This window comes from Penicillium angulare (genome assembly GCF_028827245.1).
Source record: "Penicillium angulare strain IBT 27051 chromosome Unknown utg000011l_segment0_segment0, whole genome shotgun sequence".
Classification (NCBI taxonomy): domain Eukaryota; kingdom Fungi; phylum Ascomycota; class Eurotiomycetes; order Eurotiales; family Aspergillaceae; genus Penicillium; species Penicillium angulare.
The window spans coordinates 880,446-906,386 of NW_026623170.1; the positions used below are offsets into that span (position 1 = coordinate 880,446).

General features: G+C 47.2%; 12 protein-coding genes across 12 annotated transcripts; 8 read left to right on the forward strand and 4 right to left on the reverse strand.

Annotated features, from left to right (window-relative positions):
- Window positions 1-1,056: 1,056 nt before the first annotated feature.
- N7478_012488 (uncharacterized protein) lies at window positions 1,057-1,953 on the forward strand (the record flags this gene model as incomplete). Its single annotated transcript, XM_056928702.1, has 2 exons — window positions 1,057-1,714; window positions 1,886-1,953. The coding sequence occupies 2 exons, from the start codon at window positions 1,057-1,059 to the stop codon at window positions 1,951-1,953; spliced, it is 726 nt and encodes a 241-aa protein (XP_056773260.1).
- A 1,476-nt stretch (window positions 1,954-3,429) lies between these two features.
- Window positions 3,430-5,353, forward strand: N7478_012489 (MDR family MFS transporter; the record flags this gene model as incomplete). Its single annotated transcript, XM_056928703.1, has 3 exons — window positions 3,430-4,103; window positions 4,181-4,506; window positions 4,665-5,353. The coding sequence occupies 3 exons, from the start codon at window positions 3,430-3,432 to the stop codon at window positions 5,351-5,353; spliced, it is 1,689 nt and encodes a 562-aa protein (XP_056773261.1).
- Window positions 5,354-5,592: 239 nt separating this feature from the next.
- N7478_012490 (DNA-dependent ATPase RAD54) lies at window positions 5,593-8,230 on the reverse strand (the record flags this gene model as incomplete). Its single annotated transcript, XM_056928704.1, has 5 exons — window positions 5,593-7,139; window positions 7,201-7,324; window positions 7,376-7,459; window positions 7,485-8,110; window positions 8,140-8,230. 5 exons carry the CDS (start codon window positions 8,228-8,230, stop codon window positions 5,593-5,595), a joined length of 2,472 nt encoding a protein of 823 aa, XP_056773262.1.
- Window positions 8,231-8,497: 267 nt separating this feature from the next.
- N7478_012491 (uncharacterized protein) lies at window positions 8,498-9,579 on the forward strand (the record flags this gene model as incomplete). Its single annotated transcript, XM_056928705.1, has 3 exons — window positions 8,498-8,657; window positions 8,731-9,070; window positions 9,174-9,579. The coding sequence occupies 3 exons, from the start codon at window positions 8,498-8,500 to the stop codon at window positions 9,577-9,579; spliced, it is 906 nt and encodes a 301-aa protein (XP_056773263.1).
- A 539-nt stretch (window positions 9,580-10,118) lies between these two features.
- N7478_012492 (putative C2H2 finger domain protein) lies at window positions 10,119-10,609 on the reverse strand (the record flags this gene model as incomplete). The annotated part of the gene is made up of 3 exons (XM_056928706.1): window positions 10,119-10,233; window positions 10,301-10,480; window positions 10,569-10,609. The coding sequence occupies 3 exons, from the start codon at window positions 10,607-10,609 to the stop codon at window positions 10,119-10,121; spliced, it is 336 nt and encodes a 111-aa protein (XP_056773264.1).
- Window positions 10,610-11,908: 1,299 nt separating this feature from the next.
- acoA (aconitate hydratase ACO1) lies at window positions 11,909-14,655 on the forward strand (the record flags this gene model as incomplete). The annotated part of the gene is made up of 4 exons (XM_056928707.1): window positions 11,909-11,944; window positions 12,073-12,090; window positions 12,206-12,277; window positions 12,424-14,655. 4 exons carry the CDS (start codon window positions 11,909-11,911, stop codon window positions 14,653-14,655), a joined length of 2,358 nt encoding a protein of 785 aa, XP_056773265.1.
- Window positions 14,656-15,618: 963 nt separating this feature from the next.
- N7478_012494 (uncharacterized protein) lies at window positions 15,619-16,776 on the forward strand (the record flags this gene model as incomplete). The annotated part of the gene is made up of 3 exons (XM_056928708.1): window positions 15,619-15,731; window positions 15,922-16,310; window positions 16,370-16,776. The coding sequence occupies 3 exons, from the start codon at window positions 15,619-15,621 to the stop codon at window positions 16,774-16,776; spliced, it is 909 nt and encodes a 302-aa protein (XP_056773266.1).
- Window positions 16,777-17,894: 1,118 nt separating this feature from the next.
- Window positions 17,895-19,776, forward strand: N7478_012495 (glycosyltransferase family 20 protein; the record flags this gene model as incomplete). The annotated part of the gene is made up of 5 exons (XM_056928709.1): window positions 17,895-18,195; window positions 18,319-18,691; window positions 18,741-19,111; window positions 19,189-19,528; window positions 19,611-19,776. The coding sequence occupies 5 exons, from the start codon at window positions 17,895-17,897 to the stop codon at window positions 19,774-19,776; spliced, it is 1,551 nt and encodes a 516-aa protein (XP_056773267.1).
- Window positions 19,777-20,226: 450 nt separating this feature from the next.
- N7478_012496 (ankyrin repeat domain-containing protein) lies at window positions 20,227-20,589 on the forward strand (the record flags this gene model as incomplete). Its single annotated transcript, XM_056928710.1, has 1 exon — window positions 20,227-20,589. One exon carries the CDS (start codon window positions 20,227-20,229, stop codon window positions 20,587-20,589), a length of 363 nt encoding a protein of 120 aa, XP_056773268.1.
- Window positions 20,590-20,900: 311 nt separating this feature from the next.
- On the reverse strand, window positions 20,901-21,769 carry N7478_012497 (uncharacterized protein; the record flags this gene model as incomplete). Its single annotated transcript, XM_056928711.1, has 2 exons — window positions 20,901-21,184; window positions 21,238-21,769. 2 exons carry the CDS (start codon window positions 21,767-21,769, stop codon window positions 20,901-20,903), a joined length of 816 nt encoding a protein of 271 aa, XP_056773269.1.
- Window positions 21,770-22,515: 746 nt separating this feature from the next.
- N7478_012498 (uS17 family ribosomal protein) lies at window positions 22,516-23,262 on the forward strand (the record flags this gene model as incomplete). Its single annotated transcript, XM_056928712.1, has 1 exon — window positions 22,516-23,262. One exon carries the CDS (start codon window positions 22,516-22,518, stop codon window positions 23,260-23,262), a length of 747 nt encoding a protein of 248 aa, XP_056773270.1.
- A 689-nt stretch (window positions 23,263-23,951) lies between these two features.
- N7478_012499 (WD40 repeat domain-containing protein) lies at window positions 23,952-25,494 on the reverse strand (the record flags this gene model as incomplete). Its single annotated transcript, XM_056928713.1, has 3 exons — window positions 23,952-25,145; window positions 25,222-25,387; window positions 25,457-25,494. The coding sequence occupies 3 exons, from the start codon at window positions 25,492-25,494 to the stop codon at window positions 23,952-23,954; spliced, it is 1,398 nt and encodes a 465-aa protein (XP_056773271.1).
- Between the last annotated feature and the right edge of the window lie 447 nt (window positions 25,495-25,941).

A 25,941-nucleotide genomic window follows, 5' to 3' on the forward strand; every position in this document is an offset into this window, starting at 1 on the left:
CGAGTAAATTGTGGAACAATCATCCCCTCGGCGTATGTGTCTTAAGGTACCTGTAAGCTCTGGAGGGAGACATTGTATTTTTTAGAACGCAAGAATTCGAAGTTGAATGACACTTATTCAAATTGCTACAAACCTAAAGTGCTTGCTCTCAGGCACCACTGTACATTTCGTAGGTTTCTGTACAAGTCTTCACGCCGCGCTCCGCGCGGCACTGCCCAGGTGTAGCAGCGAACTTGGGGAAGGTTCCTAGGCATGTCCAGGCGCATTCACACCCTCTCATACAGCCATGCTCACATCCATACTTGAGTACTCAGTCAGTAGTGTTTACAAGTGACTGGCGAAATACCCTTCTATGTATGCAAGTACCTACGGGGTTACCTACAAGGTTACCTGGAGGCTCACCTAGAGGGTTAACTGAAAGGGAAGGTTGGCTGATATATGGATAGTATAGGCTATCCCAGGCAGTGAAGGACACCGAAAAACCCCTGTAGCCCAAGTAGTAAGTGAGGTCTAAGGTCTATGTTCTCAACCAAAATCTCAACGGGGCAAGATCCGTAAAGGGCATATTGCAGAGTAGAGCTGTGCCAGTCACGTCAGCTGGTTGGATTTCAATGTCCCAAGTCAATGTTAAAGCAACTTGAACTTGAATTCATGTATGAGTATTTTTATCAATTGATACGGCCAAGGTGTATACTGGTAGAAATCCTGGCCTCAGCCCTGGAGGTACCTAAGTGGGGTGCCGTCATCATGATCCGCTGAAATGAAAGACTCGGACCTTTCAAGATGAAATCAAGATTTAGAATTGCTACATACTAGCCCTTAGCCTATTCTCCAACCGACAGCCTCCAAAGAACTTCACCGTGTTTCTATAACTTACCCGTCAATAATCTTGTGATATTCAAGTTCAGCCCTCTCATGATGTGTTGCATGATTTTGAAGCGGAGGGCTAGGACAAGACAACTCCGAGAAGAATTTCTTAAAAACAGCGGAGACATATGGGAGCTCCAAAGATTTCGGCACAGGAATTATCGAGGATTTTGGCTACGTGGTACCCTTATGTATCCATATACGGAAGAAGTTCTTGCGATCCTGAACCTCGAAGCGAGCTTGCGGATGAGCTCCCAAAGGGAGATACGGCTGAAAAAACAAGCACAGACCGAGTCTCAGAAAAAGGAACTGGAAGAAACAATAGCTAGTTCATGGGAACAGCAACGGCGATATTGGTGGTGGAAAGATCGTATGCTATCAAGTTCTACCTTTCTTCAACGGGGATTTGAAACGTGGCGATCAAATGAGCGATGGTATATGCATCGAGTACTAGTCGAAGATTGTGTATTCCGAGGTGGATGCTGTGCACGTGGATGTGGATGCTGCGAAAGTCCTGAACGTCTGACCAGCTCTGTTGGTAAACTTGCTATTGGGCATTGCTCTATTGAATGTGCATGTTGCGTTGAAACCCGCGGCGGAGCGATTCCTTCACAAGAGGTTTGCAAGGATGTTGATGACCTCTACGGGTTTTCGAACTTAACAAAAGATTTTGACCTTGAGAAAAACGTATACCGGTTTCAAATTTACCTCGCCGCTATATGGGGACTTGGAAAAGGCAATCCATCGAGACTTCCAAACGATATCAAGTTCAATTTTTGCGATCTGAGTGTCCCGACTTCGGAGCCAGCGTGCATGCAAGATGATAGCTCCGAGTCCCAAATTACAAGTACGAGTACGAGTACTTTTCTTGAGATCAGGTAAGGACTGAACATATCTATTAGGAGAACATTGCTAAATATCTCTTGTCAGTGATGACGAGGGAAGTCGAGTTTCTTTTGTCTGATTTCGAAAAGCCTGATAGCCATCCACAACATTCAAATTGAACTTTACCTTATAGCTAAGTTGACGGATAGCTTCAAGTTTGCTAGTGTTGCTGTCCACATATGTGACCAGCCGCCAAATTGACTAAAACGCCTTCGATGTCATACCTAATAGTAGTTCACAGGATGGTAAAAGGTAGCCCCCAATCCCTGCATCCTGCTAAAGCTTGAAACTAGCTTGTATGGCACTAAGAGCCTGTGTCATGCAACTAGGTCAGATTAAATATCTCACGTAATTCAGTCACTGGAATCCACCTGGCATTGGGTGTTCAATCAGACTCGGGATCCTTCTAGGGGCGAAAGAATTGAATTTGGGCCAAGTAGATATGTGGATTCAATGAGACCATCATGGGGAATGAGCACGCAAGAGTGGACCGCAGCTCGGAAGGAGTTGCGATACCTGGCCTTAAATAGTATTCTGTAAGGTTATGACTCTCGATAAATCTGTTGATAAATTAATTTTTAGTTTTGGTGCGAAATATTGTAGTAATTTATATGAAAATATACCTTATCTAAAACTTAAGGATCTGTGCGAATATATCCTTTGTTATTGGCCAATGCTTATCTATATTTCTAATTATATCTTCTCTTACGTAGGCGCTAAACATATAACCATTCTGTGCCTGTCGGTGTATCTTCTTGTCTTTAACAATATTATCTTTTGCAGCAGCAGAAAATTTCCTTTCCAGAGTTGGATGTGTGCTTAAATTACGCCCCGGTGATACTGAGTTTATCGCTAAAATATTAATGGCAAAGCTTGTAGCAAAGAAAAACACTTTAGAGGGGAACTTTTCGATAGAATAGATATAAAATGGAGGGGTGTTTAGCATTATTTATATTGGTAATTTAGATGATCAGTAAAAGAGACAATGATTATATGGTGGATATGCATCATAGTCTAAAGCCAATAATAAATTAAAGATATTAAGATGTGGGATATGACGACCATGTAGAAATAAAGGGCTATCATAAATATGACGGAATAATTAATCAGCCTGGTTGATGATAGATACTACTTTTGTTTTGGGTGGGAAGTAGCTTGCGTACCGTTTAGATGCCCCCTTTCAGTTAATGCGATGAGTCAGCGAACGAACAGGATCAGGATCACTGAGCACTCACGTGATCCAGGGGCTCGCTCAGTGAGCCTGAGCCTGAGCGCCCTCATTGAAAGCGGCGGTCACCAAATTAGGAAAGCCCCACCTGTCAGGGAAAATCCAGTACGTACAGGTACCTAGGTACAAGGGGAAGTGGAGGTCGGGACCGAAAGTCACTCCAATCCCCGGCGCTAAACCCAAAGGGGTGTTCTGTGTTTGCATCTATAGGCTCTTCGGAACGTCATTCAAAACACTCGTGACTTTTACAGGACTTTATGATATACCTTGATTTCAATATGAGCCACAGATTATTACTCGGATGACCGAGCCAAGGGCCATAAATACGCCATGAATGATCCCTGGCGGAAAGAGGAATGTTGGTTCCAGAAACCTGCCACCGAGAACCTTGCTCCCAGGGTCTTACTTAAATCAGAGTTCACCCATCAATTCCTATTCTGATCAGAGTCATGAATCAGATTCAATCTTCAGTGCTCGGTCACACCTCCGACACTCATGAAATTTTGACTAATTCCATCGACCCCGAAAAGCAAAATGAACCACCACCAGCCGCGGCACCGGCACAACGCCCAAACAATGCTCAACAAGAACAATCCCCGCTACCTGAACAATCACAAGAGCAAACTGATAGCCCATATCGACCCAAAACGTCGAAGTTCTGGCTTATATTACTGTGCAACTTCATGTGTCTACTCCTAGTAGCACTAGATCGAACAATTATCGCAACAGCCATCCCGCGGATCACAGACGAATTCCACAGTCTAAGCGACATTGGATGGTACGGATCATCGTACATGCTCGCTAGTGCATCGTCACAACTACTCTTTGGGCGCATCTACAAGTTCTATAATATCAAGAGGGTTTTTTTGACTTCTGTCGTGGGATTCGAGATTGGATCTACTATCTGTGGTGCTGCGCCTACGTCTGGAGCATTCATTGCTGGACGTGCTATTGCAGGATTTGCTTCTTCGGGGATATTCTCTGGTTGTATGCTTATTGTTATTTCTATGGTTCCTCTACATAAGAGACCGATGTTTCAGGGTATGTTTGGGGCTACTTTTGGGATTGCTTCGATTTTAGGTCCTTTGGTTGGTGGGGCATTTACTAGTAATGTGACCTGGAGGTAAGGAATAGCAACCTGAACTCTTTGAAGTTCCTTCTGTTTTGCTCGGCAGTATGTACTAACTTTGTATTGATTAGATGGTGCTTCTATATCAATCTTCCTATTGGTGTTGTCGGTTTGCTGGCTATGACCCTTGTATGGTGCCCAAAGAGAGGCCAGCATGATTCGGTTCCCATTTCCGCACATTTAAAACGTTTGGATCCATTGGGAATGTTTTTCTTTGTACCATCCATTATATGCCTTCTATTGGCATTGCAATGGGGTGGCTCGACGTATGCGTGGAGCAACGGCCGTATCATCGCGCTATTTGTCGTCTTTGCCGTCCTGATCACCATTTTTGGGACCATTCAGGTTTTGAAACCAGATACAGCCACTATACCCGCTAGAGTTATTACTCGCAGAAGTATTTTGAGTGGAGCACTATTCATTTTCTTTTCATCGAGTGCAATGATGATGATGATCTACTATGTTCCCATTTGGTGTGAGTGGCCCTTTTCTTTCCCTTGGTGTTGTAGCATATCGCCTTGAAGCATAAAATGATATTAATTGGCCACGCTTTAGTTCAAACCGTCAAGCTTGTCAATCCAGTACACTCCGGCATATACACTCTGCCGCTAGTCCTCAGTCTCGTGGTCGCAAGTATTATTGGCGGAATAATCACTCAAAAAATCGGCTACTACGTCCCAGCCATGTATACCAGTCCAAGTATCATGGCAATAGGACTAGGTTTGATGTCCACCTTCAATCTAAATACTAGTTCCTCGCACTGGGTCGGCTACCAGTTCCTAGCGGGATTTGGTCTAGGCCTCGGAATGCAGATTAATGGACTGGTCGTACAACGAGTTCTTCCGCCACCGGATATTCCAATTGGTATTGCGTTGATGTTCTTTCTTCAGCAGTTAGGTGGGAGTATATTTACTACTGTTGGTCAGACTATACTGAGTAATTTGCTTCGGGCACGGTTGAGTGGTATTCAGGGTATTGATGGGGGATTGATTGCGAGTCAGGGGGCCACGGAGTTGGTTAAGGTTGTTTCGGAAAAGGATATTGGGGTTGTTCAAGAGGCATATAATTATGCTTGTACGAGGATATTTCTTGTTGCTCTTGGAGCTACGTGCGCGGCGTTGGTTAGTAGTCTTGGGATGGAGTGGAAGAGTATTAAGAAGGGTAAGAATGGACAAGATGTTTCGGGACAAAGTAAAGATGGTGAGGTTAGGAGGCCTCTTGGGTCTGAGTCTCCACGTCAGTGACGCTGGAACATGCAGATAATAGGAGATAGAGAGACTTGAACTTGGGAATGAAGGACATGAGAAAGTCGGTCCAAATGAAGGGTTAATTGTATTGTCTTTAATAGCTTGCTGCATATCCAATAGACGTGTCTCTATCCAATAATAGTAAGAGTGTCGGCGCCAGTTTGATGTAACAAAATGATCCCAATAGAAACTCCTTTATATGTGCTATGATAGCGCTCGAGTCCAAATGAAATGTATCAATGACTAATGTATTGGAAAAGAGCTGAAACATCTCGCTCGCCAGCTTCCTGTCGCATTAATAAGTCCTGAATCTTACCCAATGGCCCCTGCTCTCCAGTATTAACAATATGATTCCATGAGCTTGTATCTCCATAAAGCATAGCCGGTGCTTTAATAAATTGCATTCCATCCGGCTTACATCGCTTGCACTTGAAAGTATCATGCGTATCACTGCGTGTTTCGGGCTTGAACTGGAAAAGTTCTCGTAGTGACTCCAATGAGAAATGGCGCTCGACATCCTCTGCCGAGTCCACAACACAAGATGAAAGGGATTGCTTGTGTGATTGACGTTGGAAAATCTTCTCCTCAATAGATCCAGTTGCAATGAAACGGTAAACAAAACAGTCTTTCTTTTGCCCGTCACGCCAGACACGAGCTAGAGCCTGCTGGTCAGCAGCGGGATTCCAATCAGGGTCAAATAGGACCAATCGGTTGGCACCAATCAAGTTCAGTCCACAACCACCGGCCTTACTACTGAGAAGAAAAACAAATTCAGGGCCATCGGGATCATTAAATTTGTCGACCAGCTTTGTTCGCTTTTTAATGTTCATTGAGCCATCCAGTCGTAGATTGCCATAACCGCGGGATCGGCAAAGTCGCTCAAAGAGATCCAATGTCTGGGTATAATTGCTGATTAGGACGATCTTGTCGTTTGTATCTTGGCGGATTCGAGCGAGCATGCGATCGAGGACCATCATTTTTCCAGAATACCAACTTTTCACCTCTCTGTCACGTCCTCGAGCGTCGGGAGGCGTATAATCCTCGGGGAATGCGTGCTCACATCCTGGTAGGTCATTTGCCAAATCCAGGAGGTCCGGGTGGTTACAAAGCTTCTTCAGGATACCGATCGCCTTCAAAGGTTGACTACCTTTTCCCCGGAGCAGACTTCGAATCTCAGGACTTTGAATGAAGTGATTGTAAAGGTCCAGTTGGAATGGAGACATATTGCAGAAGACGACATGCTCATATTTAAGAGGCAGGTATTTGGATAGAAGGTCATTGCTTCGACGAATAATGAACTTGTTGACAATACCGGATAGTTCTGTAAGGCGCTCATCGCCAAGTTTTCGAGCTTCTTCAGTTCCTGCGGCATCTCGTCCACGTAAAATTGGTATCTCAAACCTCTTGCGAAAATCGGCCTGAGATCCCAGTAGATTCGGGTTCGCAAAGTGTAGTAGAGCAAAGTATTCTGACAAGTCGTTTTGAATCGGTGTACCAGAAAGAATAACACGTCTGCTGACATTAAGACTGTTCAAGGCAATCCAAGTCAAACTGTCCTTATTCTTAAGTCGGTGGCCTTCGTCACATAGAAGAAGTCCAATTGTCGTATCCTTCAATACATCCACGTACAGTCGAAGCGTTTCATAAGATACGATTAGAACGGGTCGCACGACACCACGACCACTTGCCATTGCCCACTGCTTCATCTGAATAATAAGCTCGGCTTTGGAGGCTTTCCCGTCGATAGCAAATGGAGTCGTTGCGTCCTTTCCAAGCCATTTCCCTGTCAAGATTAAGGTCAGACGAGCTAAAAAGCATTTGCGCGGTCATAAAAGCCCACATACCTAATTCATTTGCCCAGTTTCCTACCAAACTTGACGGACAAGCAATCACACATTTTTGAATGGTTGTTTTGCCAGCTTCTTGATCTTGTTTGAGTAATGTCCACATCAAGGCAATACATTGGAGCTATAATCATCAGTTACCGAACGGTATTTTCGAGATTCAGCTCAATCATACCGTTTTCCCCAATCCCATACCGTCGGCCATGATACAGCCATTGGCATTCTTCTCAATCATTCCAGTTGTACATCGATACATAAACTATCGGTCGTTAGCATGTAATCACCAGCGCACCGACGTCCGATGGTGTCTTGATGATAAATACCTTCACTCCCTCCACTTGATGCGGTCGAAGAACCTTGGCTAATCTGGGATCTATGACCACGGGTACCTTCGGTCGCTCTTCCACTTGTTTCTTCAATCCAAGAATATCTGCCAAACTCTTATGTACCAGCGGTTCGTCCAGCTTTTCTTCGTCTTCTTTCGGCGTGTCCGGATTATTCGCCTCAGGCTCCTCCGCGATATCATCAATAGTCGGGTCATAGAGAACGATGGCTAGCTCTCCGCTCGGATCATGAAGTGGCTTGACAATAAACGTTGTGCCCTGTCTCATGCCCAAAATTGGTGCCGCCCGACCAGCATTGTATTCACCTGTATCTTTTTTGAGGAAAGGGATGCGAAACCTCTGTCGGAAAGCCGCGTCCTTGTCCTTGGGTTTAAAGACGGGGAACTTATTCACTTCTCGCGTTTCTATGGCAAGTCGGTCCTCATTTGTGTACGGCTTCTCGCCACCATCTTCCGTACTGCCATCCGCATCTGCATAATTGACCTTTCGTCGCTTCCTTGTTGGCTTCTCGGATACTCGTTTGTACGTCGCGGAACCGGGGCATTTGAACGGTTTTGACAGTTGGTCTATCGAATTTGTTGATTTGGGCTGTAACGGTGTCTTGGGTTGACCATCTGTTGTGACTGGCCGAGGACGATACCTGCAAGCTTGTTAGTGAGAGCCAAGACGAGCCAGATTTGGGACATACATTATTCCAATGAGTTCCGAAGACCAAGTGCTATACAGAAAGCCAGCTGTACAAAGCTCTCCTTCCTCCGTTGGTGGGTTGCGTGAGCGAGTTGCAAAAGTTGTTGACGACGCGTTGACTCACGCCAAGACCCGCGCCTGCCTGTGCCTACACAACACCAAAGTGCCACGGCCCCACGTGATCCACCCCGCCGCAACTTAAAGTTGGGGAAATCAAGAAAGCGGGACAGTGGAACTTTTGTACACATTCTACGATCGGTTTCTGAATGGCAGCGGATTTCTGGGCTGGGTACCTCAGTGGCGCTCTTGGAATCGTTATCGGAAATCCTTTAGATGTGGTCAAAGTTCGGCTGCAGGCAGGCAATGCAGGGTATACCCCTCCATCCCACCTAAACCGATTGGAGAAGGCGAGTTCACTGGTCCGAGGTAAGCTCTTTCTCATGAAACAGCAATTTAATCTGTACAATTACATATTGTGAGATTCTGACTGTGTATACAGGTGCCGCGGCTCCAATACTGGGATATGGTGCCCTCAATGCAATTCTCTTTGTGGCCTACAATCGGTCATTGAGAGTATTGGACCCTTCCGTTGTGGACCCTACTAACCCGGGAGGAACATCTTTTTATAAGATTTGGGTTGCTGGTGCCGCGGGCGGACTTGCTAGCTGGACTGTTTCTGCTCCAACCGAGTTTATTAAGTGTCGAGCGCAGCTAGATCCTCGTCCGCAGACCTCTTCATGGTCCGTTGCCAAGGATATATATCATAACCGAGGTTGGCGGGGACTATATTTTGGAGGAGGGATTACCAGCGCCAGAGACGCGATTGGCTATGGATTCTAGTATGTATTGAAACACCCGATCGCTAGGAGCCCTTGCATAACAGATAAACATATGGATGCAATCATGATGCATATGTATGGACAAAGAACTAACGATGCATAGTTTCTGGTCTTATGAGCTTTGCAAACGAATGATGACTACGGAAAACGAAACTTCTCATCAGGCTACTTTGAAAGTCCTTTTATGCGGTGGCATTGCAGGCATTGTCACCTGGGGTTCTGTCTTCCCATTGGACATGGTTAAGACTAGACTACAAGCGCAGACGATGCATGACACCCGCGGTGTGCATGGACTCTCGGGACCGAATGCAGAGGGCCAGCCACTTTTACGACCACGCCAACCATTGAACACTCTTCAAATTGCCCAAGAGACCTATCGAGCAGAAGGCTTGAAAGCATTTTATCGAGGATTAGGAGTTTGTAGTATTCGAGCATTTATTGTGAATGCCGTTCAGGTATGTGATACATATCTCCTCCCATTCAACTTTATCGAGCGTCGACAGCTCTGATTCGTCGATTGACTCTAATGTGGTCCAGTGGGCGGCGTATGAATGGTTGATGAAAAGATTTACTCAGCCATCGGCGATTGGGTCAACGGCCCCCATGGGAGAAAGGATATAGAAAGTGCGCAGTCCACGGTTGATTGAAATATAGCGTGGAGACCCATTGTAACTACACATATACCGAACGCTCATTCAGGTTAGACTCTTTTTATTTGGTATTGAGGGATTTCTATTGGAATTTTTACTCCGGGGTATTTTGCTAGGGGTAAATTTCATCCATGCTTTTTGGTTTTCCGAGAATCGGCGGTTTCACACGGTCCCGCAAACCGGTAGAACGGAAACCCGACGATTCTCGGCACATGAAAAAAAAAGATCGTCACGTGCAGAACTCCACCGAACATGCAGTAGTCAAGTTAAAGTCAGGTGGACATGGAAATTCGTAGCTTGGACGGACGTCCATGGTGTTTTGTGGTCAGGTATATTGGGCGTGTGGGGTTTTTGGTATCGATATGAGTTGAGGGTGTGGCAAGTTCGGGGCGTGGTGCTCAGTCCTCCATTTCGACGTTTTCCTGTTGAGGTCGCTTGCCGTTGTCTACGCCCAGGCCAACCACAGCTTCAGCGATTTTTTGGGAATGAGGTTCTTCTTTCAAGATGCGGACTCTATTGGAAGCGATGATTAGCGACTGGTTGCGCTGGGATCAACATATGTGGCGATGTTGAAACTCACCTGCGCTTGTGGTTCTTGCCCTTGGTGTGCGCCTTCAGGTTATAATCACTCTCGAACCATTTGGCGCACTCCAGACAGTAATGCTGTCCTAAACCTGGCAGATCCTCTGCATCCTTGCTCTCCTGGAAAATCTCCAGGTGACGAGGCGACTCAATATCGGCACAGACCTGGTCGTAGTCTCTGATAGCAATAAATTAGCACCCGCACAATCCGCTCAGAGTTTTCAACAAAGCTAGACATATAGAAAAACCAGAAAAGAAGAACATACCTTGTGCGACGCTTATTCTTGATTCTGCGTAAAGCACCCATTTTTCTTGCTACTGTATAGTTCGGCTTGCTGGCCGATCTCGAAAAAAAATTGAAGATAGAGTGTTGCAAGCAAAAAAAGTTATCACCGATTTCCGGAGGGATAATGGGGCGTAGTGGGGAACGGGACAAGCGCCAGGCAAGAACAAGGAGCGAAGTTGTAAAAGGAAATTTCCGCTGACCGAGTGGAGCTTAGCAACGATTGAAACGCATCGGTCGTGATTGGCGGTTTCACGGTTTCCACGGCTTGGCTGTGAGTGTTAGCTGGAGTCGCGGGAGTCCCGTTCGGCACGCCTCGGCTCAGCGGTTTGTCACCGGTTTTACGGGTGTATTGAATGGTTTCTGGTAATGTTTCGGTATTATTTGGTATAAAATCAAGAATTATGGTTTATCCCTATGACGTTTGCACTCGCGGCATGTTGCTCCGGCCCCCTGGTCTGAGACAACAACACTGAAGCGGGAGTCTGTGGTAGTGCAGGGAGAGTTATGAAGATTGTTTATGGGTTATTTCTTATTATTGACAATTTGGCAATTTGTCATTTCTATAGTGTCAATATATTACTACTCTGTGGCATAGATATCCTCAAGCTCAAGAGCTATCCACATGGGGTTGATCCTCAAAGCCCACATGCAATGGAGACATAACACCTTGGGGGAATGGAGAAAGTTCCGAGTTGACCAACCATGCCGAGTCTATACTCCCTTTAGCCCGAGTCCCATAGCAACAATTGACCAGATTTTATGATGTAGCCCAGCAGTCAAGCATTGATCTCAAACTCCGTACTCCGTATTCGTGGCCTGTAATCGCAAATTCCATGATTGGTGGGCCGCTTTGGGCCCGTCACATGCCGTGTATTGCCATTACATCCGCATCAGCACCGGTTGATGAGGTGGGAGTGTACATTGAGAGAGTCAAGCCATGGGATATTGCATATGAAAATATACCTGAACGCTTAAAAAGATACATTTATTGTGATCCCGATTTTTTCCAGAATTTTATGTCCCCTAGAAGGTCCGAAAACCACCAACTGTATTGATCTCTCCAGGTCGCCATCAGTGAGCGCATGCGGGCAACCTCAAGGCTCAATACGGTACGGTATCGCAGCGGTAACAGCGAGTTACGGCTCTTCGGCTCAGAACAATTCTCTCTTCCCACTCAAAACCTCCAAGCTTCCCTTTTTCTCTTCTCTTTTTTCTCCTCTTCTTTCTTCACTCTCCACTCTTTTTGATTACCACAGGTGAAGGTGGTAACTTGCCTTTGGATGTGTTGTGCTTCCTCGTAATAGAGAGTACCTGCCCATCATGATCTCCACCCGCCTTGCGCGCGCCGGTGCGCTGGTACGTTCATAGCCCTGCCTCGCTGGATGGCTGGGTGATGCGCTTTTTGCATATTCCCAGAGCCTCCAGGGAGGTTCGATATCTTCCCGCAAATTGACAATGATGCTAACAATCTCTTTCTGTTGCAGGCCCCTAAGTCCCGTTTTGTGAGTAGCACTCAATCAATGCAGCAGCCACATCTCGATATGTGGTCTTGCGTCACTCCCGAATACTGGGGTTTGATGGATGATATTGGCAGTCAACTAACCAATGGTCGTTTAGCTTTTCGGAACTCGGGCCTACGCTACTGTTGACCCCCTCGACAAGAAGGTCGAAATGACCATCCAAGAGAAGGTGAGTTTTTTGTCTAACTTTCCTTTCAATTTTTTATTGCGTCCGACCGAGGACTTCACTGGCGGATCCTGCAAAAAACAAAACAAAAAAACAAAAAAAAAACAAGAACAACAACATAGGAATAATGGCTAACTATTATCGTAAAGGGTAACTTCATCAACTACAAGAAGATGAACGAGAACCTGAAGATCGTCCGATCTCGTCTTCAGCACCCTCTGACTTACTCCGAGAAGATTATCTACTCTCACCTTGACGACCCTCATGGACAGGACATTGAGCGTGGAAAGTCCTACCTTAAGCTGCGCCCCGACCGTGTTGCTTGCCAGGACGCCACTGCCCAGATGGCCATTCTCCAGTTCATGTCCGCTGGCATGCCTTCCGTCCAGACTCCTACTACCGTCCACTGTGATCACTTGATTGAAGCTCAGATTGGTGGTGAGAAGGATTTGGCCCGTGCCAACGACATCAACAAGGAGGTCTACGACTTCCTTGCTTCCTCTACCGCCAAGTACAACATCGGTTTCTGGAAGCCCGGTTCCGGTATCATTCACCAGATCGTCCTAGAGAACTACGCTTTCCCCGGTGGTCTGATGATCGGTACTGACTCTCACACCCCCAACGCTGGTGGTCTCGCTATGGCTGCCATTGGTGTCGGTGGTGCTGACGCTGTCGACGTTATGGCTGGTCTCCCCTGGGAGTTGAAGGCTCCTAAGGTTATCGGTGTTCGTCTCAGCGGTAAGATGTCCGGCTGGACCACCCCCAAGGATATTATCCTGAAGGTTGCTGGTCTCCTGACTGTCAAGGGTGGTACTGGTGCCATCATTGAGTACCACGGTCCTGGTGTTGACTCTCTGTCCTGCACTGGTATGGCTACCATCTGTAACATGGGTGCTGAGATCGGTGCTACCACCTCTCTGTTCCCCTTCAACGACCGTATGTACGACTACCTGAAGGCCACCAAGCGTCAAAGCATTGGTGACTTCTCCCGTGAGTACGCCGCTGAGCTCCGCGAGGATGAGGGTGCCCAGTACGACCAGCTCATTGAGATTGACCTGAACGAGTTGGAGCCCCACATCAACGGTCCTTTCACTCCCGATCTGGCCACTCCCCTCTCCCAGTTCAAGGAGGCCGTCAAGACCAACAAGTGGCCCGAGGAGCTCAAGGTCGGTTTGATCGGTTCTTGCACCAACTCTTCTTACGAGGATATGTCCCGTGCCGCTTCCATCGCCCGCGATGCTCTCGACCACGGTATCAAGTCCAAGTCTCTGTTCACAATCACCCCTGGTTCCGAGCAGATTCGTGCTACCATTGAGCGTGACGGCCAGCTCGCCACCCTCGAGGAGTACGGTGGTGTTATCTTGGCCAACGCCTGTGGTCCTTGCATTGGTCAATGGGACCGTAAGGACGTGAAGAAGGGTGATGCCAACTCTATCATCTCCTCCTACAACCGTAACTTCACTGGCCGTAACGACGCCAACCCCGCCACCCACGCTTTCGTCGCTTCTCCCGATCTGGTTGTCGCCATGACTGTTGCTGGTTCCCTCAACTTCAACCCCCTCACCGACTCCCTGAAGGACAAGGATGGCAACGACTTCATGCTCAAGCCTCCTACCGGTGACGGTCTTCCTAACCAGGGCTACGACCCCGGTATGGACACCTACCAGGCTCCTCCTGCTGACCGCGAATCCATCAACGTCGCTGTCTCTCCTTCCTCCGACCGTCTGCAGCTCCTCGCTGGTTTCCCCGCCTGGAACAAGAAGGATGCCACTGACATCCCTATCCTCATCAAGTGCCAGGGTAAGACCACCACTGATCACATCTCCATGGCCGGTCCCTGGTTGAAGTACCGTGGTCACTTGGACAACATCTCCAACAACATGTTGATCGGTGCCATTAACGAGGAGAACGGTGAGGCCAACAAGGTCAAGAACGCCTTCACTGGCAAGTACGACGCCGTCCCCGCCACTGCCCGTGACTACAAGGCCCGCGACATCAAGTGGGTTGTCATTGGTGACTGGAACTACGGCGAGGGTTCTTCCCGTGAGCACGCTGCTCTTGAGCCCCGTCACCTCGGTGGTCTGGCCATCATTACCCGCTCCTTCGCTCGTATCCACGAGACCAACCTGAAGAAGCAGGGTATGCTGCCCCTCACCTTCTCCGACCCCGCCGACTACGAGAAGATCAAGCCCGAGGACAAGGTCGATCTTCTCTGCACTCAGCTCGAGGTTGGCAAGCCCATGACTCTCCGTGTCCACCCCGCTGCTGGTGGCTCTACCTTCGACATCTCCCTCAGCCACACCTTCAACGAGTCCCAGATCGAGTGGTTCGTTGACGGTTCCGCCCTGAACACCATGGCTCGCAAGTCTGGAACCAACTAAATGGGTTAGGCATAATGTCAAACCAAAAGCAACAAAAAACCCATTCCTAATATTCCCTTCCAGGCTCCTCGCAGTCTTCTTATGTTGGCTGATCGAGGTGTCCGTGTAAACTACGTTCTCTCGTGTGTTTTCAGAAAGAGAATGGAGTGACTTACGATCCCTTCCCTCATGTGGAATGAGATTGAGGGAAGGTTGTCACTCCAGTGTGTGTGTGTGTGTGTGCGCGCGTCCCCCTTTCTTTTTTTTCGAGCCGGGTATGAGGAGTTGTGCTCTTAGGAAAAATTTCATGATCTTTTGTTTTCGACCGAATAGGTCTTGCGTTGGATTCCCGTTTGGGTAGGCTCAATGGATATAGTTGTTTGATTTCCCTATATCACTGTTTTTGTATGTTGGATAGCATGCATACACCATTTCATTATGTTCAAGCTGTTCTAGCAACTGTAGTTTCTTGCACGTAAAACACTTTTCCATTTAGACCGTATCTACTTGGTATACTATAGTATCACCTTCCTCTCATCAAAGCCGGGCAGTGTCAATGAGGAAGCATAACTTCGGTAGAGATCAAAACCTCGGAAAAGAGCTGAGATAAGCGTAGCCGAGGCCCGTTAAACCTGCCCCGCGGAGAGCAAAAAAAGCAATAAAGAGATAAAAGAGATCCAGCCTTAGTGACTGGCGCTGGCACTGGCACTGATAGTCCCACATCGCCATCATCCTCGGAGATTCCGCAATTATCACCCACAGTATAAGTAACAGTAAGTGGACCCAATCCCCATAGCAAATGGGGAACTCTCCAAACCCCAGCATCCACTTGATCCTCCTCCGTTCAGCCTAATAACTGAACCAAGTTAGCCAATACTTCTTTCTAGCTAGCTAGCAAGCAAGCAATCCCACACCGAAAGCAAAAGCAAACTCAGAAGGAAAAGAGACAAACATCACAAGCCCTCAAGCCCCAAGTCCAAATAAATGGCGCAACTCGTCACCCTCCCCGAAGTCGAGCGCCTCAGCGCCTCGGTAATCAGAATTCTAGGCGGGAATCCAGGAAAGGTAGCACCCACCAACCCAACCCAACCCCTGCAGTAATTACACTACACTGTACCGTACGTACATCGGACTCGGATCGGGCACCAAAGCTGACATACAGCATCGCACTAGTTCACATTACAAGGTACGTGCCGTCGCCGTCTTTAGCCTGGGGTACTATCCCCTCAACTAGCCGGTCTAGAGCCTATTCCCCCACCAAGACCAGGCAGGACTTGACTAAGTCAGACTCTTGATAGGAACCAACACATACCTCATTGGGCGTGGAGAGCAACGCATCCTAATAGATACAGGCGAAGGAAAGCCCACGTGGGGAAAATGTCTTGAATCCGTGCTCTCCGAAGAGAAAGCCACAGTTTACCAGGCACTACTTACACATTGGCACGGTGACCATGTTAAGGGTGTGAGTGATTTACTGCGGATTTGTCCACAGGCACAGGTTTTTAAGAGTCAGATTCAGCCTGATGAACATGAGGGACAGGGACAGAGGGATATTCTAGATGGACAGGTTTTCAAGGTAGATGGGGTGACGCTTGTAGCTAGTCATACGCCTGGACATACGGTTGATCATATGGCTTTTGTGTTTGAGGAGGAGGATGCGATTTTTACGGGTGATAGTAAGTATATTCTGTTTCTGTTCATTCTACTTTTTTGTTAATGATCATGACTATGATAGATGTCCTAGGCCAGGGAACAGCAGTTTTCGAAGATCTCCCCATTTACCTATCCAGTCTTCACCGGATGCGCGATCGGGTGACAGGACGCGGATACCCGGGCCATGGGGCGGTGATTGAGAAAGCCAGTGCGCGCATCAGCGAGTACATCCAGCACCGACAGCAGCGGGAAGAAGAGGTACTCCGGGTGTTACGGGATGGAAGGTTAGATGGGGAAGCATCGCCCGAGCGTAAAGGATGGACTCCGCTGGAACTGGTGAAGAAGATTTATCGGGATGTACCTGAGTCGCTCCATTTACCCGCATCACATGGGGTGCTGCAAGTGTTGATGAAATTGGAGGGGGAGGGGCAGACGGTCCATGAGGAGGGGGGGAGTTGGAGATTAAGCGGGGAGAAGTCGGCGTTGTAGATGGATATTAATAGTAGATACAACATAGTACCTCTAAAGTTATATTATGTTCTATAGTATTCTAGGCTATGCTATATCACGGCTATTATGAGTGGTTTATAGGAAACGAAGGAATAAATCGGTTTTTATAGATCCGAGACGTACTATGTTGTATCATGGTTGGGCGGGTTAAGGTGCTCCGTGAACCTGCAGGAGTTCAATTTTGTCCAGTCTAAAGAATTTGATATACAGATAGGTACTGTATTAACTAGCTCAGCAAATGGAGCCGATCTAGCCATGATCTGCGGACTATAAGGATTAGAGATCGACGTCAGTGTATGGTCATGTCGGAGAGAAGAACTGGATTGTAGTATGTAGTTTAGCTCCCCGCAATGACACCTATATCAGTATAGATTAAACCCGTTTTCTTCCTTCATTCTCAGCAGATTTCACGATCGCTGACTGGCTGGGTTCACCTAGATCCAATCATCGTCGACACCAACACGCGCAACACTGAAATCGGCCCTTGTCCAACTTTATTAAGGAGAGAAAAAAAGAATTAAAACTCCCGGTATTCACTCCCTTTTCTCTCTCCTACATGAATTTCCCATATCAGAACGTCCTCTTATTTTATCCTCTTATACCCTGTCCTTTCCCCCTCTATCGATGTGAGTGCTAGTGAAGAGCTCCACTAGCTAAAGTTCCAAGTTTCGGGGAGCGCTGACCTCACACCTCACACCTCTTCCATTCTTCTTTCTGCCCACCCCACTTACTCTTTTTTCTTTTTAACAATTCCCACTCCCCAGAATCCATTTCCATTGGGGATATGCGCGTGTCTGAAATTAAAGAAAAGATCTGTTGAGCATTCTTCTGGACGAATCTTTTCCCCCTCGTTGCTTTGCTCTACCAGCTACTCCGGATCGGTTGATCGGTTGATCACGGTTAGTCCCTCTTCCCCGCGCAAGCAAAGCATTGTTGGGTCTGACCACATTCTCGTCAGAGCTGCAGAAATAAAAAGCCACTCTTAACTACCCCTCGCGTCGCACACGCAATCCGTCAATCTGTCGAACTCAACTCTCCCTACCCGGGGCGCTCAGCAGAACCAAAACCTACTAGTTGTGCCCGAGCAGTCCGACATTATGCCGTCCCTAGAAGAACCCAAGAACGAAGCACGATTGCTGCTTGTCTCGAATCGACTACCTATCACTATTAAACGATCGGAAGATGGCAAATATGATTTTTCCATGTCTTCAGGAGGTTTGGTGAGCGGGTTAAGTGGACTGTCTAAATCAACAACGTTTCAGTGGTATGGTTGGCCCGGATTAGAGGTCCCCGAGGCGGAGATTCCGGTCGTGAAAGACCGCCTGAAGGAGGAATATGGGGCCGTTCCTGTCTTCATTGATGATGACCTGGCCGACCGCCATTACAATGGGTTTTCCAGTCAGTACTTTCTTTACTCAGTTACTCAGTCTACTCGGTCCGGTCGGCAATTGCGAAGGCGCACAAGGCATAGACAGACCTTGTCAAAAACAAACGCTGACATCATGGATATTTCCTGAATAGACTCCATCCTCTGGCCGCTATTCCATTATCACCCCGGTGAGATCACATTCGACGAGTCAGCATGGGAAGCTTATAAAGAGGCAAACCGATTATTTGCCAAGGCTATTTCTAAAGAAGTCCAAGATGGAGATTTGATCTGGGTACACGACTATCATCTCATGCTGTTACCGGAAATGCTGCGCGAGGAAATTGGTGACAGCAAGAAGAACGTTAAGATTGGATTCTTTCTTCACACGCCCTTTCCCAGTTCCGAGATCTATCGAATCTTGCCCGTGCGCAATGAGCTGCTGTTGGGCGTTTTGCATTGCGATTTGATTGGCTTTCACACATATGACTACACACGGCATTTCCTGAGTAGTTGTTCGCGTTTACTGTATGTATCTTCGATACTGGTTGAATGTCACCAACTAACGAACACACAGGGGTCTCGCAACAACACCGAACGGTATTGAGTTCCAGGGCAAGATAATCACCTGCGGAGCTTTCCCCATTGGAATTGATCCCGAGAAATTCAAAGAAGGGCTAAAGAAGGAGAAGGTCCAGAAACGAATCGCCATGCTTGAGCAGAAGTTCCAAGGCGTGAAGCTCATGGTCGGCGTTGACCGTCTCGATTATATTAAGGGCGTACCGCAAAAGCTACATGCCCTGGAAGTTTTCCTAAGCGATCATCCCGAATGGGTTGGAAAGGTTGTTCTGGTTCAAGTTGCTGTTCCCAGTCGTCAAGATGTCGAAGAATACCAGAACCTGCGGGCCGTGGTAAACGAATTGGTAGGCCGCATCAACGGCAAATTCGGTAAGTCTACTTTTCTTTGGTTCCTGTGAGATAAAACGTTTCCCTTCCCATAATTAACCATTTTCATCGCTTCAAAGGAACTGTCGAGTTCATGCCCATTCACTTCCTTCATAAATCGGTTAACTTCGACGAGCTCATCGCCCTATACGCCGTTTCAGATGTCTGTATAGTGTCATCTACTCGCGATGGAATGAACCTCGTCGCATACGAGTATATCGCAACTCAACAGAAGCGCCACGGTTCTTTGGTCCTATCTGAATTCGCTGGTGCGGCTCAAAGTCTAAACGGGAGTATCATCGTGAACCCATGGAACACGGAAGAGTTAGCAGGTGCTTACCAAGAAGCTGTCACTATGAGTGACGAACAACGCGCGCTCAACTTTACCAAACTCGACAAATATGTCTCTAAATATACGAGGTAAGTTCTAAACTCTTTACCCATCCAGCCAATTCTAATTCCAGAACTCAATCGAGAACCATCACTAACATTAACAATCTAGTGCATTCTGGGGCCAATCATTCGTCACAGAGCTCACGCGGATATCAGCAAGTGCGGCCGATAAGTTCCAGTCAAAGAAACTGCCTATCGTCGACGCCAAAAGCAATATAAATGGCAATGGCAACGGCGATAATACATCCGCCAGCGAGACAACGGAAGAAGCTTAGTTGGCTGATCGGATGATGTTACCGATACTGATTTGTTCTGAATGGTTGTCGAGCACAGTGGGAATAAACACGTTAAACGAACCTTAGATGCTCTCATGACATGGATGTGGCGAAATATTATAGTGATTTGTTATTTTCTTTTATTTTCTTTTTTTTTGGACTGCATGGATCGACTTGTTCCTCTTAATTTCTTCAATATGGTTCTGTTCAAAGAACTCCCTACTCTGCTCTACTCTACTCTAGATGCAAAATATTGTGATATCTCCTTTTCTTTTCTCGAGATCGAACCTTCAAATGTGTTAATCTGGTAATCAAAAAGTGGAAATTGAATTTAAAGATCTACATGGTTGGACACCGCTATACTATGCAGTAAGGTATGCCAAGGTGTCGGTCCTGAAGCTCTTTCTTAATCTTGAAGAGCTCGATACCTACACCATTGATTCCATCAACATGTGTAATCACGAAGGGAAGACTATCTTACACTGGGCGGCAAAATACGGCCAGGAGGCAGTGGTGAAGTTTCTCCTTGACACTGGAAAAGTAGATGTCAACTGCAAGGATCCGTGTGGCATAACACCACTTCATCTCGCTACGATGTTTGGCAATGAGAGAATAGTAATAGTGGAGCTTCTCCTTGATACGGGAGAAGTGGAGGTAGACCAGATAATTGATTCGAAGAAATTATCTGATATTGATGTAGTTTCAAGCCTCCTCCAGGATTACTGCGCAAAGATTGGTTTGCTTGCTCCGACTCAAGCTCAGTCGGTCATGACTCTTCATGTTCCTGAAGCTATAGCCTCTTTTCAGTCATGAGCTTAGAGTTTTAAATATCATTGATACCCTCAAGTGTTGGCCTGCCTGTCGTGTTTTATTTTGCCGCATATAATTGCTTGGGCATAGAAGGCTATCCAACTTTTAGATCCATATGTCCGAGTCTGATGTTTGAAGCGCTTGATTATTTATGCCTAAGACTGTGCATTTGTAGCCCATGACACTTGATGGAAAAAACTTAAGAACGCTAGGATAGACAATCGCCCTTTCAAATCAAAGCTCGCTATGGAAATGGGCTCGCTATGAAAATGGGCTTTTCTGTGTGGCAAGGAGTAGCAATCAAAGCCCAGCAATCAAGAACCAGCAAACCACTCATCGCTCTGCAAAGCATCCTTGAAAATGCGGAAATTCCCCTCTCTTTTTGAATCAAGAACCGCAAAAGATATTTCCTCGAAATAACCATGCCACTCCGGCTCATTCAAAACTTCTTTGTAAATGCGTGCTACCTCCTTGGGAGGGTTATGGAACGCACCACAACCCATCGCTCCCAAAACACAATGTGTAATCCTGAATCGGCCCATAATCCGCAAAACTTGTCGAATCTTGTCCTTGACTACTAAGATATCTCCAGGATGATCTAACATAATCAGTTTCTTGTCCCATATCAATTCCTATCCATTGAGAACTTACTAAATTGATCCTTTTCTGAACTCAACTGTGGCCTTCGCAGAGCCGCTAGGCTAACCACGCCCACGATGAAGATGTCATCAGGTTGATAGATGCGACACCATGAGTCCACTTCATCCCTGAAGACAGCCACCTTAGGCGACCAGATTGCTGCAAATGTCGAAAGAGGATAATAGTGTCTATGCAAAGTCGCACTCAAAGTGCTGCGAAGACAGAGAGCCTCTTCTTGAGCCAAGGCACCCTTTAACCATCCTCCCCCAGCATGTCTCTCGCTCGCCATGTTGTGAACAGCGACCTTGGCAAGTGGATTTGCATCGAGGATGTTCTTGGCAGCGGTAAAGGAATCCAGGTTGTGTACCGTGATTTTTGGCTTTGACACCCCTGGGACGAGCCAAAGTGGTGATAGAAGGTTTGGGTATTTCACTGAATATCTCGACATCTCAATGGGCCCCATGATACTCGGAATAAGTGACTTGGTCTCTTTGGCGAGATCGTGGCGATGTGCCCTCCGTGGTGGCTCAGATGGGCTTGTCATGTTGAGAGCTCTGTAGATGATGCTTGTGATGAAATGAAAAATGTTGAATTGAAAAATTGTGCCGTTTGAATCTGACTTTGAGGATGTAGTATCGTGGTAGAGGATGGACGAGACGAAATAAGATGAAAGATTGAAAGATTGAAAGTTGAAGGTTAGAGATGTGAGTCAGTGAATACGAGTTAGTGACTCAAGTGTTGCCTGTCAGGACACAATACAGTGGCAGTGCTTATATTGGTGAATTGAAGTCTGTTTTGGGCCGGTGTTGCCACTGGCTTTCTCCGTGAGGGAACTCTGGGAAGCAGGGACTTTGGTTGTCTCATTCGTCTTATGGATATTTGAGCCTCAACTCAATTGCCTTTCCTCATACACTAATCGAGGAAATAATTGGCAGTTTGATCATCCAGGGTTAGTATTATCGCAATTGCCTACAAGAAATAAACTCATACATATTTTGAAACAATGATTGTTCCATGAAAATACCGAACAAGCCATCGTTGTATTTCTGGCCAAAGATGTTATTTCATCCAAAGTGTTGTGTTGTGTTGTGCTGGGTGAGGCTATAGATGGCCAATGCAAACAGTGCAAACAAGGCCGAGAATTTCTCTCGATGATTGAACTCCGCAAAACACCCAACACCGACCTCAACCCAGTCTTCGTTGGCCTTTCTCCCCAATTACCCCCCTAAGCTCTCTTTCTACGATCTCACCGTCACCGAACTAGGGATCGCCAGAGGCTACTCAGTCAAGATGGCCCCTAATCACATTCTGCGGGCCACAATGCCCATCCGATCACTGGCATCGCCAATGGCCATGACACGATCAACAATTCTCTCTTCCACCCGCCCAATGACTCAAATTCGATCAGTCTCAAACGCAAATTCTCCCACAGCTAAGACTACAAACCCATCCACAAAAACACCCTCCACACCCAATGAACTCCAGCGACCCGCCCTCCTCCGCAACTATGCCTACACCCTGAAGACCGGAACCGTCGACTCAGTCGGACGCATGGAGCGCACTGTTAGCGTTGTTCAGCGCCATTCAATCTGGGATAAGCATATTGGAAAGTACTATCCCAAGGAAACGCGGTACCTTGTTTCGGACCCGCGCAACTCGCTCCGCAAAGGCGATGTCGTCGAGTTCTCGTCTGGAGCTCCTAAGAGCCGCCGCGTGCACCACGTCATTGAGCGTATCATTACTCCTTTTGAGGTGCCTATTGAGGATCGACCAGCTGTTCTGTCGCGTGAGGAGCGCCAGCAAGAGCGTGAGGGTCGCTGGGCGGAGAAGTATCTCCGTCGGGAGTCGACGCGACTAGGCGAGGATGTCGATATTGTTGCTCGGGTTGCTGCTATTGTGGGAAAGGAGGAGGCTCAGAAGCTCTCTGTTGCTGAGTCCATTCATCGTATTCATCGGGGTCGGGAGCGTGTCGGGAATGTTAAGGCTTTGATTTCGAAGAGACCCCCGCCTAACTTGAAGAAGCTTGGGAAGAAATAAGTGAAGAGCTTGGGATGTACTTTATTTTTCTTATTATTTCAGCCTTGTGGACACTTTTGATATCCGTGCTGATGTTGCATGTTGGGTCATATCTGGCCCCGGGGGTCATCTTATATGTACTATACTTTTCAACTTTCCTTCTAGTTTTACCTACCTATTGATACACAAATTATCGTTGGTCATTTCAAGCTCAAGATCTTATATGCATATATCATGATGTATTCGGAAGTCTTGCCCAAGTGCGTAAATAACATCTAGATGCATATTCATATCTAGACTGACAATGATAAACGTTGCGGCATTAGAGAAGTATGTACGAGAAAAGAGCCCCATCCATCCACCTACCCAGGTGCCGCTGCAAAGGATCAAGAAAACTGTATACATCATGAAAGGAACAGCCAATTTTGCCGTCTGTGGATACCGCTATCCAGCTCTTTCCTAAATTCGTCGTAAATGGAAAAGAAAGTCACTGGTATCACTGAAGAGAAACCAACTCCTTTTGGGCCTGAAAGCAACAAAAAAGCAATCCATCTAACGTTCAGTCTCTGTAGTGCGCCGGTTGCTTGTCCCCGGTGTGCCATTACTTTGTCAAGAACTGTATGTGGCAAATCAAATAATCGTGGATGCAAAATCTTCATGTTGTCTGGTCTACAGATTCCATGCTGAGTCTGCCTTGGTAATAAAGTCAATCATGACGCAAAAACCTTGACCTTGAGGTCCACACTGCCAGTTGCAACAACGCATCGAATGGAAATCTTATTTGCGCTATTCGGGTCTTCTTTTACGCCATTCGAAGCGCCAGCCTCTGCAGTGCCGTTTACTCCCGCGTCCCCATTGGCACCAGTATCCTTGATCAAGGGAGGCGCCCACCTGATTGAACTGACAAAGTGATCATGGGCATCGATAGTACGCACACACTTGCATTCTTGTGTGAGATCCCAGCAGCGTAATGTTTTATCGTCTGCAACCGAAAGAAGATATTTTCCACCAGGATGGAAGACCAGCCCACGCACCCAGTTGTCGTGACCAACCAGTGTCTTGATCAAATTACCCCGTGCATCCCATAGACGAATGGTCTTATCACGACCTCCAGATGCAACAAATTCTGCCGACGAAGAAGCGGGTGGCGGCTTCTTCTGACCCGCTAGAGGTGCAAGATGTTGATAGCTAGTAGATGGAGCGAAAGCAACACACTCAATATAGTGTTCATGTCCCAGGAAAGTAGCCTTAGTTTCTCCCGAGGAAACATCCCAGAGTCGAGGCACTTGATCATCACCCGCCGAAAAGAGAAAACGGCCATCTGGTGAAGGTACTACATCACGTACCCAGGCCGCATGACCCTGTAATGTCTTTACACAATAACCCGTTGTGACATCCCAAATCCGTAGAGTCATGTCACGAGACGCGGATACCAACAAATTTCCTGACATTGGGGACCCCGCGGCCCCTGACGGAATAAACCGAACAGCGGACACACTATGGTCGTGACCAGGTAGAGTTCGAATATTTTTATATTCATCTGCGGGGTCCCACAGCTTGATTGTAAGGTCGGAAGAGCAAGAAGCAAGGAGAGTACCCCCTCGCGGGCCTCCGTAGTCCACATCCAGCACGGCTCTCGTGTGGCCCTTGATCGTTCGCTCCAGTTCGCCTAACTCCCAATCCCAAATTTTAATGGTCGTATCTTCTGAGCCTGACGCAAGAGATGAGAAAATCGGGTGGAAGGCAACACATGTAATCGGTTGTCGGTGTGACTCCAGGTCGTGACGAGCAGGCGCTCGGGGCAGCCACGAGGCGGGGTCTTGATTTCTTCGAGATAGTGAAGTAGGAGTCGCAGTATCTATCTCAGCCTGGAGTGAAGCACACCGTGATTCCAAGTCCATAATCTAAAAAAAGAAGTCCATGAATCAGTTCTCGTCATTCTCATGTCTCCTGAAATTCCCTGGAAGCAGTACTCCGCACCTTCTTCTGTAACCGAACCACACTAGTCCATTTCTTCTCTAAAAGACCCTCATATTTCTTCAATGTAGAGTCATCCACTGTAACTGAATCGCCCAGTTCTTCTCGAAGCGCCGCGGAGCTTTGGGGTAGGTTCGCCGAAGCCAGGTATGCAATGATTGACTTGTGTCTGTAGGAAGAGACCATCGTATTAGTCCCATGACTCCTGTCGCATTCGTATCCTGTTCAAGATACTTACAGCTCCTCCGCCTGTCGCGCCGTGAGCAGCTGGCTCATGGTGCCGGCGGCTTTGTGTGTTTCCCAGGCAGACCTTAATCCACCTCCGCATGCACCGGAGGTCGTTGTTCACACTGATTAGGAGAGAGATACGAGGCGGTCGGTCGCAATGAAAACCCCGTAGAGAGCAATTGAAAGCAATAAATAGAATTGACAGTATTGTCTTGGTCTCTCTTCGCAGCCAGCCAGCCTTTATATTTTATAATTTTTTCTTTCGCAAGGAAATTCAAGAGATCATAAAGGCGAAGATCCACCGCGGGGTTTCAAAGCAACAAAACAACAGACACCGCCAAGCCCGCTTGTTTACTTCCCGGATCCGCATGTGTTTATTTCCTTCTCCCCTCCAGATCTTGAATGATCCCCTATCCTTTGAGCAACTTAAAAGCTTCCTGGTTTCGCAAAGAGTCTACTGGAGTCGCATGCTCTCTGTTATTCCAGATTAACTGT